The sequence below is a fragment of the Mastigoproctus giganteus genome, chromosome 10 (genome assembly GCF_048544385.1).
Source record: "Mastigoproctus giganteus isolate SK-2022 chromosome 10, ASM4854438v1, whole genome shotgun sequence".
Classification (NCBI taxonomy): domain Eukaryota; kingdom Metazoa; phylum Arthropoda; class Arachnida; order Uropygi; family Thelyphonidae; genus Mastigoproctus; species Mastigoproctus giganteus.
In genome coordinates, this window is record NC_143584.1 from 155,919,902 (window position 1) to 155,936,252 (window position 16,351).

Sequence of the window (16,351 nt, forward strand, 5' to 3'; positions counted from 1 at the left end):
TCCTGTACTAATCATACATAAAACTAATAAGCGAGTTTCTGAGATAGTGGACACCTTAACCATGTTTTCATACGGCTCATGGTGCTGAAACTTCTTTCAATGGTACAGATCGTAACCGGTAATGTCATACCAATAGTTATTGCCGAATTAATAGAAGGGAAATAGTCGCAGTGTTCCAAAACTTCTGTAAAGTTTGGGGAATATCAGTCGATGAACCAAAAACAGGAACACGTGTTTTATTGCTGCAGTAGATGGAACACGTGTTCTATGGTTACCCCGCCGAGGGCCGAAACCGGGCAACTAGTAATAAAATTTTAAGGTAGACAAAGCGTCCCATGGTCGTGGGTGTAAGGGATTGATATCTCAATCACTTTTACGATTATAATTTGTGGAATTTTTTACTCGATCCCAGGGAGGGGCAAGTTCCCCGTTTGCCCCCTTCTGCGGACGCCCATGGTCGTGACCATATTGTTGAACAGTGATTAAGATTGTGCAGTCTGCGGGAATATGTGCTTGTTGAACTGTTTTATGAAACAGGCAGCTTTGTGCAAGTGCGATGAAATTTTCACCCAGAATTCAACCCTAGTAAGATTCCTGACAGATTGGTGATAAGCAGGTCCGTATTGAAATTTGAACGGCAAGAGGAATTAGTAGAGAAGTTTTGTTTCTTTGTGAATAATCTTGAATACATCCATTTCTGGCCTATACTTATTCAACAAGTGCCAAATTCTCAAAGTTTTAAAAATATATATATTGTACGACTTTCGCAATTGTTCATCTTAAACTCTCGAATTTGAGCATTAATCGGATTTTCTCAATGCTCGTAGTGACCAAAAAGGGGGGAAAATAATTAATTTCTGTACTTAATATTTGGTAAGCCGAAATAGTGAAAAGTCAGCATTATAGAATAAATTTTATGTAAATATTTTTCAAATCGTAATTTATAGAAAACAGATTTATTCACAATACAGTAACATCTATTATCTTATAGACACAAATATAACGTATTAGGACACATGACGAAAATAGAGAAATTTTATGAAAATGTTTGTATTTAAAACAAATTGAAATCCAAAGCTTTCAAATCAAATAGAACAAATAATACACTATATTTTTTTAAATAGTAAACATTGTTAATTGTTAATAACTATAAATTTATTTTAGAGGTAAGGTCTTACCTTGATCTTATTATGGTCGTAGTGATGCGTTTATGCATAGGCGCACTAGGCACGTGCCTAGGGACCCAAAAATCTTACAGCTTCTCAGTGCTCATCTGATCTAAATGCCTTGCTGTTCCGGTCGCTTGATGAAATATCAAGCGACCGTGCATTGACGCTGGCATTATCTAACGATAAAAGTCTTTGTAATGTTTGCATTTAATTTTTCCCTTTGAATGAATTTACTTATTTTACCAAGTGATTTGTGAAACAATTCTGCAAGAACTGTGTAGTTAAATTATAGTTTAGGAAAAATCTCCATCCTGCTGTTGTTGTTATTTGGTTTTTAGGAACATTAGCAACTAAGGCCATATTGCTCCGAGATATGCGGTGGTCATTCCCTGACCTTTCCGCATCCTCCGTATTTGTCTCCATCCTGCATAAAAAATATATATAAACATTAAAAAAATAAAAAAGTGACAGCCTAAATTATAAGAAGGTAGGAATTAGTGAGGTTTTACTGTATTATCGAGTTGCTTTCCAGAAAGATCTGAGTACGGTTTGTGGTAGCTGTCGTATTCTCCGGACCTGAATTCCTGTGTACAGTCACACTGTCGTGGCCTCCTGGTTAGCTTAGTGGCTACGACCATTGTTCTTCGTGTGACAAAGGGCTGGGTTCTATTCTTTTATGGATTTTTTATTGAATTTCTGTAGACTGTTTTCACACCGTGACCAAGTTAATTTTTATTTTATATATATTCTGGAAATTTAATACGATATTTCCATGCTATAGAATTATTTTCATGACATAGAATATGTGCAATTTACAGATACGGTATACTAATGCCTCATGACCTTATCTACATTGGCGTTTATTCTGAAAAAGAATCTAGCCCGATACTATATATCGCGAAATTCACGTCGGAGAACACTGCTCTTTAGGATTTTATTTTTGTGAAAATGCTTATTTATTTATAGTAAAAATATGGAATTTCTTCTTTTGCTGTTATCTTGTCGTCATACTTTTAACTGTTATACACTGTATAAGAAATGCTGTTGCCAGAGAATTTAGCTTAATAGTTTTTTATCCAACAGCGTATATCTAAAGTTTTCCTTTCTACAAAGTACCGTAGGCGAGTGTTCGGCGTTCTCCTCACACCTAAATAACCTGTAGCTGTTAATCTTTAACTTACGGTAATTAATCCGCTATTTAATAATGACAACCACCATCTATTAGCAGGTAATTGCAATAAATTTTACTTATTGACTTTCTTAGGTTTGCCGTGGCTGCTCGGATGTCTCCATGGAAACGTGTCGTCCATCCTCCAGAGGCCAGTTACTAAGGTAGTTAATGCGACATTTTCATGCTTGGAAGCCTGCCGAACACAAAAGTAAGCGAAATTTAGTTTTTTTTTTTTAAATAAATAAACTTCTTTGTCTACTTTGAGTAATTCAGTTTAATTTGTTTTTTAAGGCAAAGCTTAGTTACTAAGCAAGGTCTGTCTCCCTTTTTTCTCTAAAAGAGTAAAATATTTTTATATAAATAAATTAAATAATGAAAACGAAATAGAAAAAAACAGTGGTGGGTTTTTCACTAATATTGTTTTGTTTTCATTTTCTTTCAAATGTTTCTCATCATTTTATGTCATTGGGTTATACATTTCCTATCCACTTTATTAGAACCAGTGGAGAGCACTGTGTTGGAACATATTTATTCGTATCTAGTCAAACCTTTATCATTCTCTCATGACTTGCGCATTAGGCTATAATACTGCCGGTCACTTTATTAAGACCTTCGCAACCTATTATAATATTGCTGGGTCACTTTATTCAGATACAGACCATCATAACCTATTCGTCCTTGTGGGTAACAGTGTGGTTACGACGATCAATCATCCACACCGTGTAGAAAAGGCCTGGGTTCGAATTCCTTTTCTACGGAAGAAACTTTTTTTTTTTTTTTTTTTTTTTTTTGTCACAACTTGACTGAGTTTGCCAGTCTCCAGCGGAGGTTGCATTTTTTATCTCTCAGAAACTCGGGTTTTTCATCCAGTAAACAAAGTGTTCTTGGTTTCGGCGCATCAGCCATTTCGTGGATGCCCTGGGGTTTGTTGACCACAGTGCATGCCACTGCTCTGAATTGTTCTTAAGTTATTGAATGTCACGTATAGTAATGAGCTAATGATGCAACAGTAATAGTTTTGGGCATAGTTACATGGCATACTTTTGGTTTATTGATCTCACTGGCAAGCAAGGTGGATATGACAGTTTACTTGAGCATTATCGCAGACCAAGTTAATTTGGCTATGTTACACATCTATCCTGACTGGGATGGGTATGTCTAGGATGGTAATGCAACTAATGGTCGCTTTAAATCTGTACGCAGCTGTTTAAGGAACTTCAAGCTGTTGTGGTATTATTTTTTTTGTGGTCAGCGTTTCAGAAAAGCTTTAATAGGTTGGATACAGATGAAATTGGGCAGAGTTGACTAGGTTGAAGGGCCGATCGGATTTTGAGAAACTGATGAATCCTGTCAGCTCCAGATGTGGTAGACTTGATATTTTGTGGATCTGTTGATCTTTGGTGTTATGATCTGAACTGATTGGGTCAACTGAAATAGGATTGAATGGAAATTTTATTTTTGTAGATTTCTGATTGAGAATCTGATTTTATAGCCAAGCCTACTGCTTAGATCGATTGAATCAATTGCATTTCAAGATCTTTTTTTGGAAAGGTTTCCCAGTATTCATGATGACCTCCACGAATACTGGGAAATTTGTTCCTTCTGTTATTCATAAGGAAGCGCTATCTCTAATGAATAAATCGATGTATTGTAGGGTACCAAAATTTTAAGTAATATATGAATAATAACTGCATTTTTTATATTAATTAACGTATTGATTCACAGTCAATTATAGAACCAACAGTTTTATAAAATATAAATCACGAACAGAAAACTGCAAGAAAAGATTTGGCCACTTATCATTAATAGAATTAAAATTATAAATGAAAAATTATGGAAAATTATTAATTTTGAATAAATATGTTGTGAAGACTTTTTTTTTTTTTATAATGGTCTTGGAGACGACCGTATTTGCCTTTATAAGAAAATCTTCATTTATTTCATGAACCGCCCTTACATCCTCAAAAAAATTGGGATATAATGTGCCTTTTCACCTCGCTGAGTGTTTTAATACACCAGTTTACTGTTCTACTCGGCAACGACGGGCGTTATTGTTGGTTTCAGGAAGACAAGGGCGATTTGTTACATATGAGTAGGAGAGGGGGCACTTTGAACGAAACTGACCAGGGGGGGCGGTCTGTCAAGCCTCCCTTCCCCCACCCCACCAACCCTCCCCTCTCCGAGCTTGCGGTCTGCCTCCCCCCTCCCTCCCCTACCCCCGAAACACTTTGAACAGAATTGCACAGCGGGTGGTCTGGCGACTTCCCCCCTCCCCACCCCAAAACACTTTGAACAGAATTTCACAGCGGATGGTCCGTCGACCCACCACTCGCCACTAGGTGGCGCTGTCATCGAAACACTTTGAACAGAATTTCACAGCGGGTGGTCTGTCGACCCACCCCCGAAACACTTTGAACCGATTTTGGTTGCGGCGGTCGCCGCTAGGTGGCACTGCCATAGAAACACTTAAGCTAGCTGACCAAGGGCAGTATTCCACCCTCCCCACCCCCACACACAGATGTTGAATCTTTGATTGTGATGACATCACCAATCACGTGAATCCTTCCCATGATAATGTTATTTTTAGGCAATAAATTAATTAGTGCTATTTTGAATTGTTTTTACTTTAAAGTATTCATGAACAAATCAATGGTATTTTTAAAGTATTCATGAACAAATCAATGGTATTTTTAAAGTATTCATGACCAATATTTTTAACCAATGGTATTTTTTAAAGTATTCATGAACAAATCAATGGCATTATTTGAACATAATTAAAGTATTCATGAAGAAATCAATGGTATTATTTGAACGTCGATGGTATTTTTTAAAGTATTCATGAACAAATCAATGGTATTTTGTGATTTGAAAGTGATTTTCAATATAATTTTTAATGAAGACAGATTTTAACGGATGACCTTTTTTGTTTGGAATACTGAACTACAGTTGCTTTCGAATAGATTTGAATAAATTTGTACATGAACATCCTTGTGAATATTGTTGTTTGCCGTATAACGAACAGTCAAACTCATTCATGGCAAGATTTCACTGGTTCTCTTTATTTCGAACACAGTTATAATTTGATTAGTGTTATTACTTGAATGCAATTAATGTGTTTTTTCATAATTATAAAGTTCGAAATTAATTTAAAATGGTTGAAGTTTAAGGGGAAATTTAAAAAGTTAAAATAAATTAAGGGGAAATTTAAAAAGTTAAAATAAATTTACCACAGGTTGTGTGAAAATTACAAGGTAAACATCGTAACTCCCAAGCTGTATAACATTCTTACTATTCTGGTTAAAATTCTAAAATCTTCATTGCAGACACGGGTTAAACGAGCTTTTATCGGAATTCTAAAGAGACCGCACAGGTCTTTACTAATAATAAAATCTCAATTCAGATTGCATACTGTTATGAGAACAATCCATTTTTTTGTTTTCCCGTATGAAGTTTTCAATCATAGTTCCAGAAAGTGTTCAGCATTTACAGTATGGAAAAAATTTTGAGCTCCACAAAAATAGACCGGTGATGCTAAGTTTAAGTACTTAGCAATTAAATTTAACTTATTTACATAGTTTTCCGCTCATCTAGTTTTATTAGAGTTCACATTTTGTCTTTCCAGTGAGCGAAATTTTTACCCACACATAGCTGAACGAGAATGGTTTGAATTTGAAATTGTACGTTACCCAGAGCCACAATCCTTGACACGTTGTCTTCCTTTTGCTGCGAATATTTTATCAATTCAGGACGTTTCTTCTCCACTTTAATAACAACAACACAAGAATCTGAATGGAGGGTTGAAAATTCACAAAACCAACACGAGCAATCCATTTGAAGATACAGAAATTGTAATGATATCAACCCCACGGCTAAAAGGCAACTGAAATGCTATAATTATCACGTGGGAGTTTAACCAATCATAAACCAGCTTTGCACGATAACAAGCAAAAAATTAAGTGATATCCACAATATTTTTTCAAAAATGTTTCCAACATTTGTGCGAAACGTAATCTGTATACTGATATGTCCATAAGCCTGGAAAACGCAAAATAGGTAGAACTCTGAGAAAAAACCCCCAAAACAGCAGTGCCATAAACCTCCGTTTACGTCATAATCCTTTGGTTTAATTCCAGGAACACAATTCCCAATTAAACAACGTAGTTTTACATAATTGTAACATGTCTCTGTAGCCAATAGAAAATAATTGCATGTCTATATGAACGAAATAATATTTATTGTGATCCAGCGATTGTGTTTTTACCAAAACACTAAGACGTTAGTATGAACTTATTTTCTCTCTCTCTCAATAATAGTACTAAGACACAGATAAAATTCGCAAAAGAATAAAAACTTATTTCTCTATCAATAATAATGTTAAGGAACCACAAAGACACAGATAAAAGTTACAAAAGAATATTCTATTTTATTCTTAAAAAAACTAAAGAAAGATACAAAATACTTACAACTAAAGATTCCCTAATCTAAATAAATCAAGCTACTGTAACCACCATCTGTTGTTAAAACATCGTTACTCCGATCGTGCCAGATGATGGGCATGGTGGAAGCACCGGACGTGGAAAAACCGCTCTCGTCAACGGCATAGGGATTCCGAGGACCACCAACATTTACTTCTTCTTCTTCATACTCCCTGACAATAATTATGTCCGGTGAATGAACCTCACGATCAACGTATGCCGATCCTATTGACACTTCCGATGCCGACCGTGAGGAGTTGGATGCGGATATATCACCATCGTATGAAAGATGCAAACTTGCAGAGGTTGAAAATTTCATGGACACTTCCCATGAACAGAGGCTATCATCCAGCGATAGAGATGAAAATTGGTGTAATCGATACAGGACTGCCCCGTACTAATGGGAGTTGAGCTCCGTGTTTTTGGAAAATATGTCGAGGCATTCCAGTCAAAGACCTCATAACGGTTAGCAACGTCCGAAAGGTCTTCGCAGGAATCCAAGGGAGTTGAACTCCGTATTTTCGGAAAATATGTCGAGGCGTTCCAGTCAAAGGTCTCACAACAGTCGGCAACTTCCAAAAGGTCTACGTCGTTGCAGGAAACCCACGGGTCACAACACTCTGAACTTTTATCATAACAGACAACTGACCCTGAATACATGCACAAACTGTACCTACACAACATTGTAAGGATGGAAAAAACGTGAGAGTAGCATGAAGAAATAAACAAAAAACTAGCCCTTTTAAACTCAAGCAGGTTCAAATGTTAACCCAATACAACCAATCAGATTGGTAGGGAAAGCTGAAAAATACTGTTGCTAAAAACAACTTATTAGTTAACGTGCTACTTTTTACATAATTTGTTAACACACATTTTGTTGGATCTGTGAACTGCAAAGATTTAGAACATATTTTTCTGATATAATTTAAAACTTCATAAATGAACGTTCTGTTATGGTAATAGAAATGAGAAAATACAGATATATACACCTAAAAATTAACAGATTTTCTAATTTTCACAACCTATTTGTAGGTGTCAAATGTATATTTTAGCCGTTAGGGGATAGCACAGCTTGGAACTCCACAAAGTTTACGAAAGATAGCCTTTGTTTGTCCATAAGATCTTCACTGAAAATGGGGAAGTTTGAGAAAATCACATGTCACCTTTAGATATTTTGCGTGTCCAACCGGAAAAAATTTGTCCCGTTATATTATTTTCAATTGCTAGAATTTGTACGAAATCGAACTTTTTGTGGCAGTTTCTCTTTCGAGATAGAGAAATTGTCCTTAAACGATTTCGCCCACCTTTCAATCCAACCCTCAGGTTTTTTATGCATTCCAACTCAAAAAAAAATCACGCAAAACGACTGTAAAACGGTTCGCAACCGACTAGTCGGAATTATTGAAATCATGAAAAATAAATATCATAAAGCTACATTGACTGGTAGTTTAAAATCAACACTTGTTGACAAGCTGATGGAGGGGAAAAAATAACGTTCAATCTCAGCAACTGCGAATAGATCCAAAACAGTTAAAAGCTGAGATTTTTAATAAATTTTCAGTTATCCATCAACACTTTGTAATCTTTTCAAAACAAACGTGAAAAAATCAACTTAAAATTCTTAATTTTAAGCATTTTCCGTGTACTATAAGATAAATTTGAACTTGAACAGCTCATTCAAATCATAAAAAACATCCCCAAATAGCGTAAAACCCCAACAAATACAGCCAAACCTCGGAAAATCTAAGAAAAATTATGTAAAAAATCTTAACATGTTTTTCAACATTTATTTGCGATTGAGACCCACACAAGAGGATTACGGTGTCACAGCAGATTAAAGCCTCATGATTCAAAAATATATAACTCAAGGGGATTAATAATGATTATAACGTTCTTGGGTTTTTTTCTCAGAATTCCAATAAGCTTACACATTAACATGAAAAAACAACGGAAACTGTGTACATGTAATTAATGGACCCTTTAAAATTAGAGAAAATGATCAGAAAGAGAGAAAATAATCGGCTTTTCCCCATGTACCCAAAGGATATGTTTGTGAGATTTTTACACATCATTAGTGATGTGTAAGCAAATTAAAATTTGCTTACACATCATGTGTAAGCAAAAATGTTGTGATGTGTAAGCAAATTAAAATTTGCTTACACATCACAACATTTTTGTGCTGTCAAAACATGAAATTCATTCATCACAGTAAAAATCAGGGTGGAAACACACAAAACACTGTCAAGAGACAGAAATATAAGAAAATTATGTAAAAATATCTTAAAAATACAGCTTCAACATTTATTCAACCCTCAGACCCCAGCCACAACTTCACAGGTTCTTAGAAACCCCCCTCAAAACGATTATGGTGTTAAGACACGCCTAAGGTTAAAAAAATATTAACCGTTATCATTGAAATAATCACATTTTAGATCTTTTGTGTACTGTAAAATTAACAATGACAACAGAAACTATACTTTTATGAATCTATCGGCATAACAACTGATGAATTTTCATATGCACACACTCATACAAAAGATGAGCAAAGGTAATTTGAGACAAAAATCTTGATTTAACACAAAAACAACATAATAGATGATGGGCAAAACACCATACATGTGTTCATACAATTCTAAACTACCATATTTAAAGTGCATGTTACAATAAGAAAAACAAGCAGTGTGTTACAATAGGAAAACTCACCACAATGTTCCAGAAACATAAGTAATTTTGAATCTCAAAGCCAACAAGAGTTCTGAAACCATGGTAATAGCAGTAATAATCACCGCTGTTACAATCATATCCTTATTGATGTACCGTGTTTATTATATAATTCGTCATTTACCAATGTAACGCCTTACTTTATATTTGAAAAAGGAAAAATTCGAAGCAAACACATGAAAATTTAAGATAATTTTAACTGGAAGCGTATACATTTCAAGCGTCACACTTTAAATTTCATTATTTCGACCGAAAATAGCCGATGCCTGCAGAAATAGTACCCACCGAAGGCAATTAGGCTAAGACTGCATGCTATTTTCACATTCACATTGAACCAAAATAAACCTGAAAAATAAAATAACCGCTGCAGATCACCGACTATTTTACACACGATAAGACCGAACAACACCAACCTAAGTCAAAGATTTCACTAAATCAAATAATTTAGTGAAAAGATCACTAAATTATTTGATTTAGTGAAATCTTTGACTTAGGTTGGTGTTGTTCGGTCTTATCGTGTGTAAAATAGTCGGTGATCTGCAGCGGTTATTTTATTTTTCAGGTTTATTTTGGTTCAATGTGAATGTGAAAATAGCATGCAGTCTTAGCCTAATTGCCTTCGGTGGGTACTATTTCTGCAGGCATCGGCTATTTTCGGTCGAAATAATGAAATTTAAAGTGTGACGCTTGAAATGTATACGCTTCCAGTTAAAATTATCTTAAATTTTCATGTGTTTGCTTCGAATTTTTCCTTTTTCAAATATAAAGTAAGGCGTTACATTGGTAAATGACGAATTATATAATAAACACGGTACATCAATAAGGATATGATTGTAACAGCGGTGATTATTACTGCTATTACCATGGTTTCAGAACTCTTGTTGGCTTTGAGATTCAAAATTACTTATGTTTCTGGAACATTGTGGTGAGTTTTCCTATTGTAACACACTGCTTGTTTTTCTTATTGTAACATGCACTTTAAATATGGTAGTTTAGAATTGTATGAACACATGTATGGTGTTTTGCCCATCATCTATTATGTTGTTTTTGTGTTAAATCAAGATTTTTGTCTCAAATTACCTTTGCTCATCTTTTGTATGAGTGTGTGCATATGAAAATTCATCAGTTGTTATGCCGATAGATTCATAAAAGTATAGTTTCTGTTGTCATTGTTAATTTTACAGTACACAAAAGATCTAAAATGTGATTATTTCAATGATAACGGTTAATATTTTTTTAACCTTAGGCGTGTCTTAACACCATAATCGTTTTGAGGGGGGTTTCTAAGAACCTGTGAAGTTGTGGCTGGGGTCTGAGGGTTGAATAAATGTTGAAGCTGTATTTTTAAGATATTTTTACATAATTTTCTTATATTTCTGTCTCTTGACAGTGTTTTGTGTGTTTCCACCCTGATTTTTACTGTGATGAATGAATTTCATGTTTTGACAGCACAAAAATGTTGTGATGTGTAAGCAAATTTTAATTTGCTTACACATCACAACATTTTTGCTTACACATGATGTGTAAGCAAATTTTAATTTGCTTACACATCACTAATGATGTGTAAAAATCTCACAAACACATCCTTTGGGTACATGGGGAAAAGCCGATTATTTTCTCTCTTTCTGATCATTTTCTCTAATTTTAAAGGGTCCATTAATTACATGTACACAGTTTCCGTTGTTTTTTCATGTTAATGTGTAAGCTTATTGGAATTCTGAGAAAAAAACCCAAGAACGTTATAATCATTATTAATCCCCTTGAGTTATATATTTTTGAATCATGAGGCTTTAATCTGCTGTGACACCGTAATCCTCTTGTGTGGGTCTCAATCGCAAATAAATGTTGAAAAACATGTTAAGATTTTTTACATAATTTTTCTTAGATTTTCCGAGGTTTGGCTGTATTTGTTGGGGTTTTACGCTATTTGGGGATGTTTTTTATGATTTGAATGAGCTGTTCAAGTTCAAATTTATCTTATAGTACACGGAAAATGCTTAAAATTAAGAATTTTAAGTTGATTTTTTCACGTTTGTTTTGAAAAGATTACAAAGTGTTGATGGATAACTGAAAATTTATTAAAAATCTCAGCTTTTAACTGTTTTGGATCTATTCGCAGTTGCTGAGATTGAACGTTATTTTTTCCCCTCCATCAGCTTGTCAACAAGTGTTGATTTTAAACTACCAGTCAATGTAGCTTTATGATATTTATTTTTCATGATTTCAATAATTCCGACTAGTCGGTTGCGAACCGTTTTACAGTCGTTTTGCGTGATTTTTTTTTGAGTTGGAATGCATAAAAAACCTGAGGGTTGGATTGAAAGGTGGGCGAAATCGTTTAAGGACAATTTCTCTATCTCGAAAGAGAAACTGCCACAAAAAGTTCGATTTCGTACAAATTCTAGCAATTGAAAATAATATAACGGGACAAATTTTTTCCGGTTGGACACGCAAAATATCTAAAGGTGACATGTGATTTTCTCAAACTTCCCCATTTTCAGTGAAGATCTTATGGACAAACAAAGGCTATCTTTCGTAAACTTTGTGGAGTTCCAAGCTGTGCTATCCCCTAACGGCTAAAATATACATTTGACACCTACAAATAGGTTGTGAAAATTAGAAAATCTGTTAATTTTTAGGTGTATATATCTGTATTTTCTCATTTCTATTACCATAACAGAACGTTCATTTATGAAGTTTTAAATTATATCAGAAAAATATGTTCTAAATCTTTGCAGTTCACAGATCCAACAAAATGTGTGTTAACAAATTATGTAAAAAGTAGCACGTTAACTAATAAGTTGTTTTTAGCAACAGTATTTTTCAGCTTTCCCTACCAATCTGATTGGTTGTATTGGGTTAACATTTGAACCTGCTTGAGTTTAAAAGGGCTAGTTTTTTGTTTATTTCTTCATGCTACTCTCACGTTTTTTCCATCCTTACAATGTTGTGTAGGTACAGTTTGTGCATGTATTCAGGGTCAGTTGTCTGTTATGATAAAAGTTCAGAGTGTTGTGACCCGTGGGTTTCCTGCAACGACGTAGACCTTTTGGAAGTTGCCGACTGTTGTGAGACCTTTGACTGGAACGCCTCGACATATTTTCCGAAAATACGGAGTTCAACTCCCTTGGATTCCTGCGAAGACCTTTCGGACGTTGCTAACCGTTATGAGGTCTTTGACTGGAATGCCTCGACATATTTTCCAAAAACACGGAGCTCAACTCCCATTAGTACGGGGCAGTCCTGTATCGATTACACCAATTTTCATCTCTATCGCTGGATGATAGCCTCTGTTCATGGGAAGTGTCCATGAAATTTTCAACCTCTGCAAGTTTGCATCTTTCATACGATGGTGATATATCCGCATCCAACTCCTCACGGTCGGCATCGGAAGTGTCAATAGGATCGGCATACGTTGATCGTGAGGTTCATTCACCGGACATAATTATTGTCAGGGAGTATGAAGAAGAAGAAGTAAATGTTGGTGGTCCTCGGAATCCCTATGCCGTTGACGAGAGCGGTTTTTCCACGTCCGGTGCTTCCACCATGCCCATCATCTGGCACGATCGGAGTAACGATGTTTTAACAACAGATGGTGGTTACAGTAGCTTGATTTATTTAGATTAGGGAATCTTTAGTTGTAAGTATTTTGTATCTTTCTTTAGTTTTTTTAAGAATAAAATAGAATATTCTTTTGTAACTTTTATCTGTGTCTTTGTGGTTCCTTAACATTATTATTGATAGAGAAATAAGTTTTTATTCTTTTGCGAATTTTATCTGTGTCTTAGTACTATTATTGAGAGAGAGAGAAAATAAGTTCATACTAACGTCTTAGTGTTTTGGTAAAAACACAATCGCTGGATCACAATAAATATTATTTCGTTCATATAGACATGCAATTATTTTCTATTGGCTACAGAGACATGTTACAATTATGTAAAACTACGTTGTTTAATTGGGAATTGTGTTCCTGGAATTAAACCAAAGGATTATGACGTAAACGGAGGTTTATGGCACTGCTGTTTTGGGGGTTTTTTCTCAGAGTTCTACCTATTTTGCGTTTTCCAGGCTTATGGACATATCAGTATACAGATTACGTTTCGCACAAATGTTGGAAACATTTTTGAAAAAATATTGTGGATATCACTTAATTTTTTGCTTGTTATCGTGCAAAGCTGGTTTATGATTGGTTAAACTCCCACGTGATAATTATAGCATTTCAGTTGCCTTTTAGCCGTGGGGTTGATATCATTACAATTTCTGTATCTTCAAATGGATTGCTCGTGTTGGTTTTGTGAATTTTCAACCCTCCATTCAGATTCTTGTGTTGTTGTTATTAAAGTGGAGAAGAAACGTCCTGAATTGATAAAATATTCGCAGCAAAAGGAAGACAACGTGTCAAGGATTGTGGCTCTGGGTAACGTACAATTTCAAATTCAAACCATTCTCGTTCAGCTATGTGTGGGTAAAAATTTCGCTCACTGGAAAGACAAAATGTGAACTCTAATAAAACTAGATGAGCGGAAAACTATGTAAATAAGTTAAATTTAATTGCTAAGTACTTAAACTTAGCATCACCGGTCTATTTTTGTGGAGCTCAAAATTTTTTCCATACTGTAAATGCTGAACACTTTCTGGAACTATGATTGAAAACTTCATACGGGAAAACAAAAAAATGGATTGTTCTCATAACAGTATGCAATCTGAATTGAGATTTTATTATTAGTAAAGACCTGTGCGGTCTCTTTAGAATTCCGATAAAAGCTCGTTTAACCCGTGTCTGCAATGAAGATTTTAGAATTTTAACCAGAATAGTAAGAATGTTATACAGCTTGGGAGTTACGATGTTTACCTTGTAATTTTCACACAACCTGTGGTAAATTTATTTTAACTTTTTAAATTTCCCCTTAATTTATTTTAACTTTTTAAATTTCCCCTTAAACTTCAACCATTTTAAATTAATTTCGAACTTTATAATTATGAAAAAACACATTAATTGCATTCAAGTAATAACACTAATCAAATTATAACTGTGTTCGAAATAAAGAGAACCAGTGAAATCTTGCCATGAATGAGTTTGACTGTTCGTTATACGGCAAACAACAATATTCACAAGGATGTTCATGTACAAATTTATTCAAATCTATTCGAAAGCAACTGTAGTTCAGTATTCCAAACAAAAAAGGTCATCCGTTAAAATCTGTCTTCATTAAAAATTATATTGAAAATCACTTTCAAATCACAAAATACCATTGATTTGTTCATGAATACTTTAAAAAATACCATCGACGTTCAAATAATACCATTGATTTCTTCATGAATACTTTAATTATGTTCAAATAATGCCATTGATTTGTTCATGAATACTTTAAAAAATACCATTGGTTAAAAATATTGGTCATGAATACTTTAAAAATACCATTGATTTGTTCATGAATACTTTAAAAATACCATTGATTTGTTCATGAATACTTTAAAGTAAAAACAATTCAAAATAGCACTAATTAATTTATTGCCTAAAAATAACATTATCATGGGAAGGATTCACGTGATTGGTGATGTCATCACAATCAAAGATTCAACATCTGTGTGTGGGGGTGGGGAGGGTGGAATACTGCCCTTGGTCAGCTAGCTTAAGTGTTTCTATGGCAGTGCCACCTAGCGGCGACCGCCGCAACCAAAATCGGTTCAAAGTGTTTCGGGGGCGGGTCGACAGACCACCCGCTGTGAAATTCTGTTCAAAGTGTTTCGATGACAGCGCCACCTAGTGGCGAGTGGTGGGTCGACGGACCATCCGCTGTGAAATTCTGTTCAAAGTGTTTTGGGGTGGGGAGGGGGGAAGTCGCCAGACCACCCGCTGTGCAATTCTGTTCAAAGTGTTTCGGGGGTAGGGGAGGGAGGGGGGAGGCAGACCGCAAGCTCGGAGAGGGGAGGGTTGGTGGGGTGGGGGAAGGGAGGCTTGACAGACCGCCCCCCCTGGTCAGTTTCGTTCAAAGTGCCCCCTCTCCTACTCATATGCAATGAAACTGGCAATGCTAAGAGACTTTTTCGGTGATCATCTTATTTATAAAAAATATGTGACCCTCAAGATCACCAGATTTAACCTCGTCGGATTTGTTGAAAAGCAAAGTCTATAAAAATAATCTCTGCGAGGAATTGGAATGCCAATATAAAGAATGAAATCGCGAACATAAGATGTTCAGACGTTACAGGTGCATATGATGTAATCGAATATGATGTGAAAGAGTCTGTGCGTGTATTCAAGAAGGTAGACATTTCAACGTTTATTATATTTTTTTATAATTACTTTATTGCATAATCTTGATAGTAAAAGAATAAATTAATTACTGATATTTGTAAAGCTCGAATTTTTAATTACCTTGTATTTACACTTATCCATAAGCATTAGGGATCGTATCGTGTGAAAAGTGAATCAGTTAATAACTACTGTACATTGAAAACGTGTTTCAAATCTCATTAATTTTAAGTTCCTATCTCGTTTGCGAATAAGTCAACAAGTTGGCCTTACGCGGTGTACCGCCAGGCAACATTTAAAGTACTGACTTACGTATGAATTTTTTTAAAAGGATGCTGAACTTATAAACTATAGTATTAACTGGTAACTTTTATCAGCATACATTCTAAAATATCTTTGAATAAAGAAAGTGAAATTTTCAAAATTATTTTATTACCTGATTAACCATATGGGTAATATAAAAAAAGAATAATGTTCTAGTTTAATGTTCAGTGGTTAGTTTATTTAATCAGTAAATCCCATTCTCTGTGACGTTTTTTTTTTTTTTTTTTTTTTAATT

General features: G+C 34.9%; 1 protein-coding gene across 1 annotated transcript in view; it reads left to right on the forward strand.

Annotated features, from left to right (window-relative positions):
* LOC150079402 (uncharacterized) overlaps positions 1-16,351 on the forward strand; it is a 1,085,915-nt gene that overhangs the window by 149,142 nt on the left and 920,422 nt on the right. The window contains exon 2 of the mRNA XM_090383052.1: positions 2,434-2,548. Coding sequence (XP_090239178.1) covers positions 2,434-2,548 — 115 coding nt within the window. The remainder of the gene's footprint in view (positions 1-2,433; positions 2,549-16,351) is intronic.